Genomic DNA, 5,227 nt, shown 5'->3' with positions numbered 1-5,227 from the left:
AAAGTATTGATTTAAAATGAGCAGTTAGATTTTCTGTAATGACATTTATTAGAGTTGACCTCCCCAAAAATTGAAGGAATGACTATATCGTATTAAAATAATGTTTAATTTATAAATTTAGTCTAGCTGTTTCAGTTTATATACATATCAAGGCTGCCCAAAACTTTGCTCCAAAATAGAAATCTATCCAAGGGCTGCAACCAAATGTAATAATATAATTCATGAAATACAAATACTTCTTCCTTTTATTTTAATGATTATGTCCTGCTGGAGTGTGACAATTTGTTTGTGCACAAACTAATATGGTATCAGAATTTTATATATTTATACCTCTCATTCAGCCACAATTAAATTCACTCTATCTAGGAGGCATAATTTATATGGATAGTATTTATTTTTTACAATAAGCAGCTGGAATGAAAACAACCAAAACTGAAATAAAATTAACAACTTTCTACTTCTTGCCTTTTTCAAAAATGTAAGAAGTAGAAAGTACAGATAACTGTGTGAAAATGTAAGAAGTAGAAGTAAAACGTAGACTGAATAATAATTACTCAAGTAAAGTACAGATACACAAAAATTCCACTTAAGTACAGTAACAAAGTATTTGTACTTAGTTACTTTACAACTCTGATTTTCAATCGGTTAGACTGTGGCCACCACAGACAACTGACCTTAACAAAAAACACACAATGGCTGTAAGTCAGTCTGTTTTACAGCTACTGATTTAAAATATGATTTGATAGTATAAAGTTAGTCACACTGCATACAGAGCACGAGTTTGTGCTTAATTAATTTTTTTAGCTTTGATCTTAAGACGACCTAAGTTTAAAGTAATAGCGTGGAAAATTGTGGGCAACATTCTTATTTGTTTATTAGACTATTTTTTTCTGGGGTCCACAAAAAACACAACTGTACACACAATCAACCCATCAACATCAAAAGCCAAAGATGACTTCATTTTAAGTTTCTGACAGCTTTTTATAGATCTAATCTTATCAGTCAACACATCAGGCTCTGAGCACAGCTGGATGTCTGTTCTCTTGTTTGTCCTGGTTCTAAAATCACAGCCAAGTTGCAGCTTTGTTCTCGACTATTTGCTATTTTTCCAGATTTTATCTTGTAGCACCAAACCACTGAACATTAATCAAGGTGACGCAAAACTACAGTCTGCACCATCGTCCTTATTTCAGGAGACATAAAATGAACATTACACTGATTTACTGAAATATTTCTACTCATTTTATAAGAAATTACAACGTTCACATTAAATTGCTTCAAAGACGAACAAAAACAGAAGCATCATTCTCTGCTCTCTGCAGGTGAAGGAGCTGGGAGTGGTGGTCTACAACTGCTCTGGTCTGGCCAATGATCTCCATAAGATCTTCCAGTCCTACTGGGAGATGGGGCACCCCAACAGCTCGCTGCCTCGGCCCTGGCCTGCCAAGTTCCACACTGACATCAACAAACAGCACCCCCTGCTGGTGGAAGAGGGTGAAACCACCAGCGGCGTTTACTTGGCTGTAAAGAGAGCTCTTACTTCCTTTTACCACAGGGTGCTTTTGTTTCCACGAACAAAGAAGTTGTTGTTGCTGAGAGTTTCTGATAATGAAGTGAAAGTTTAATTTATTTTAGTCACCTCAACCACAAATGAGGATCAGAAGTGCTTCTTGTTTTGCTCCATCTCAGGCTTCTCCGCCGTCATTCTGCCCTCGATCCAGGACTCAGGACCTGGAGGCGATTCTCTCCTCCATCTCAGAGGCTGAGAGGTTTATAGACGTTGCTGTCATGGAGTATTTTCCCGCCACGTGCTACGAAGAGCCTCGCAAGTGAGCCTAAAATGATTAAAAAAGAAGCAGCTGTTTGTTTGATGTCCTCACGCTGGAGTGTTTACAGATACTGGCCAGTCATAGATGATGTGCTCAGGACGGCTGCGTTTGACAGGAAGGTCCAGGTCAGGATGCTGATCAGCTGCGGCCTGAGCTCAGACCCAGCGATGCTGCCTTTTCTTCAGTCTCTGGCCTCCATGGATTACCCTGAACGTCAAATCAGCATCCAAATAGTAAGGCGTCGCATAGAAAAACCTGCTCAATATCTGTTAAATGAGAGCTGTATTACAGTTAATCTCATTTTATTTATTGTAGAAACTGTACATCATCCCAGTGGGAAATCAGTCTGATATTCCATTTACCAGAATCAATCATAATAAATACATGGTGACGGACAAAACTGCATATATTGGTGAGTTATTTAGATAAATTTTTATTCCTCATACGTGAGCTTTAACTAAATCCGAGGTAAACAACGAGCGAATGCTGCTGTTTTGCAACGCAGGTACGTCCAACTGGGCAGGAGATTATTTTCTGACCACAGGTGGAGTGGGTTTGGTGGTTTCGCAGCCCACTTCTCACTCTGCGTGGAACACCGGGACCCTGCAGAGCCAGCTGAAGGAGACCTTTAACAGGGACTGGGACTCAGAATACGCCGTGTACCTGAACGAATCTCGACCCAACCCAGATTGTGCCCTCCTAAGATGACCAAAGCTCCTGTAAGAAGGGTTGCATTCATCATCACAGCGGCTTGTTTTTGTAAATTTCTTGTCAGAATTAGCAGTTAGTGGCTTTTTTTTTATTAATGGATGCTTTAGATTAAAGTTTTATACATTTATAAATACAAGGATTTTCTGTTTTGGCTATATTTTTCAGTATGTTTTCTTATTAACTGTATGTAAATATACTGTATTATGATGTCTAATTCATTTTTAAGGATTTAATCCTGGTGCTTCCAATAGATCAGACAGATGTTGGAGAAAAAACAAAAAACTGAGTTTATTTCAACCAAAAGTGGCTGACAACCACAGATTTTTTTAATTAAAGTAGAAATTCCAGGAATGTTTTTGCATGTTTTTAAATATTCTTTATGCTTTGCATATGTTGCATTTTTTAAAATAAAATATTAAAATAAAAACGTTGATTAATTTCTAGTCTGAAACCTGGGACGGTGGTATCAGTTTTTTTTCTATTCTATTTATTATTCTAATGACGGCTTATTATTGCATATTTACCTCAGCAAACTGTGTATGAGCTATGTTCACAACACTTACTTTAATAAAAATATCCCTAATAAATAGTCAAATTTTTTTTTGCTAAAAACACTGAATTCACTTTGCAATTTCTTTAGAAAACCAAAAAGAACCAAGTAGAAAAATGCATAAATGAAGTAGCCTATGTCAATTCTCAGCAATGAGAACAAATAATATCGGTACATTTATAAACTCAATGTACAGTCTAAATCTTTATCCACTGATATCAAAACCTACAAGAATCTCATTGTGCCACAATAATCGATCATATTTTCACAAATAACAAAAAGAGAGATAATAGGTATCTTAATTTCTGATGTAAGTGATCATCTACCAGTTTTCATAATTTATAAAAATGATCAATACAACACAAAAGTAGATACAATTAAGAAAAAAAGAATTGAGACACTATGGATAGTTTAAAGGATGATTAAAACAAAACTAGACAGATGTGTATGTTAGCAATGTGTACATGATGCTTTCATGAATATTTTAGGATGTATGCAAAAAACTACACAAAGCAAGATATTCATAACACATGGATGACCATAGTTCTGGAAAATGCTTGTAAAAGATAATATAAAAACAAGTTGGTTTGTATTATATGAAAGCACAGGAAGGAGTACTATAAATAAATCTTACCTTTGGTATGATGTCACAGTAACTGGAGTGTCTTCACATATTTATAAATGAAAGTGAATACGAAAGTAATATTGCAGATCGATCATTTTGTTTTCAAAATATTAAGAAAATTAACGTTTTACTCTAGCTGGTTGTAATTTAATTCTCTTATTTGGCTTAATATGATCTCTGCAAGCTGAAATCAGGGTGAAGTGTCTTTGGGTTCTGGATGTAAAAACATTAAGTTCCTCCTGAAAACTGATACAAAGACCGTCTATTTGACTGAGGACTCACTCAGACATAATTAACAGCAGAAATTTTAAAAAGTAAACTTTTAGCTTTTTCTTTGCTTGTCTGAAACAACACCAAGCAGCTGAAACTTCACTTTTTACTTGATGACAATTGATCCAGTGTTTAATACAACTATTGGAAATCAAGTGTTGTACCGTCAAAAAAACAGATTTAAATCATTTTCAGATCTTTAAATAACATCGTTAAATACTTGGATTATTTTAATAAATATTTGACATCTGATCTGATTCAGAACAAATCTGGTCGAGTTTCAACACGAGTGATTTTTGCAAACTTTCTGCTCCAATTTRGCCAATTCAGGGTTTTAGCTAACTACATATAAATTCATGCTAAATAAATTTACCAGAAATTAAARTTCTGATKGAAACATTCAGATGTTGAGCCTCAGAAAACTTARKYYKKYMAAWKRAARRAAAAAAAACTTTATTTCCTTGTTTCAAAACATGGGTACAGGGTGAGAACACTGGGTTACATTTAAACACAAGCTGAAAGAACTGAGAAGTAAAAATTACATTTTAATGACCTTTAAAAACGGTCAGAGGAACTGCAATAAGAAAGATTACATTTTAACAACTTTAACCAGAACTGCAGTAAGAAAGATTACATTTTAACAACTTTAACCAGAACTGCAGTAAGAAAGATTACATTTTAACAACTTTAACCAGAACTGCAGTAAGAAAGATTACATTTTAACAACTTTTAACCAGGCTGGAGGATGTGAACAGAGCAGCCTTGTTGAACAACAACGTAAACTAAAACACCACCTCTGTCACTCCTCAGTACTCCTCTCCCTCCTCCTCTCCCCCCTCCCCCACAGCATCACTCCCCACCTCCTCGTAATCCTTCTCCAGAGCAGCCATGTCCTCCCGGGCCTCAGTGAACTCCCCCTCCTCCATGCCCTCCCCCACGTACCAGTGGAYGAAGGCCCTCTTGGCGAACATCAGGTCAAACTTGTGGTCCAGACGGGCCCAGGCCTCTGCGATGGCGGTGGTGTTGCTCAGCATGCACACGGCCCTCTGGACCTTGGCCAGGTCTCCACCGGGGACCACGGTGGGGGGCTGGTAGTTGATGCCCACCTTGAAGCCGGTGGGACACCAGTCCACAAACTGGATGGAGCGTTTGGTCTTGATGTTGGCGATGGCGGCGTTGACGTCTTTCGGCACCACGTCTCCACGGTACAGCAGGCAGCAGGCCATGTACTTGCCGTGGCGA

The 5,227-nt window shown here is 37.3% G+C and overlaps 2 protein-coding genes across 2 annotated transcripts in view; one reads left to right on the top strand and one right to left on the bottom strand.

Moving 5' to 3' along the window:
* pld4 (phospholipase D family member 4) overlaps positions 1 to 2,995 on the top strand; it is a gene marked incomplete at its 5' end in the record, with an annotated part of 5,696 nt that extends 2,701 nt beyond the window's left edge. Inside the window, 5 exon segments of the mRNA XM_014020386.1 lie at positions 1,323 to 1,523; positions 1,690 to 1,829; positions 1,897 to 2,062; positions 2,145 to 2,241; positions 2,335 to 2,995. Coding sequence (XP_013875840.1) covers positions 1,323 to 1,523; positions 1,690 to 1,829; positions 1,897 to 2,062; positions 2,145 to 2,241; positions 2,335 to 2,537 — 807 coding nt within the window. The 3' untranslated portion in view covers positions 2,538 to 2,995.
* A 1,781-nt stretch (positions 2,996 to 4,776) lies between these two features.
* The window catches only part of LOC106525949 (tubulin alpha-1D chain), a gene marked incomplete at its 5' end in the record, with an annotated part of 3,873 nt that continues 3,422 nt past the window's right edge, over positions 4,777 to 5,227 (bottom strand). The window contains 1 exon segment of the mRNA XM_014020353.1: positions 4,777 to 5,226. Within this exon segment, the coding sequence (XP_013875807.1) occupies positions 4,792 to 5,226 (435 nt within the window).

The sequence above is a fragment of the Austrofundulus limnaeus genome, unplaced genomic scaffold (genome assembly GCF_001266775.1).
Source record: "Austrofundulus limnaeus strain Quisiro unplaced genomic scaffold, Austrofundulus_limnaeus-1.0 Scaffold250, whole genome shotgun sequence".
In the NCBI taxonomy this organism is placed as follows: Eukaryota; Metazoa; Chordata; class Actinopteri; order Cyprinodontiformes; family Rivulidae; genus Austrofundulus; species Austrofundulus limnaeus.
The sequence above is the reverse complement of the archived record's forward strand: the minus strand, read 5'-3'. Positions and strand labels throughout refer to the sequence as shown.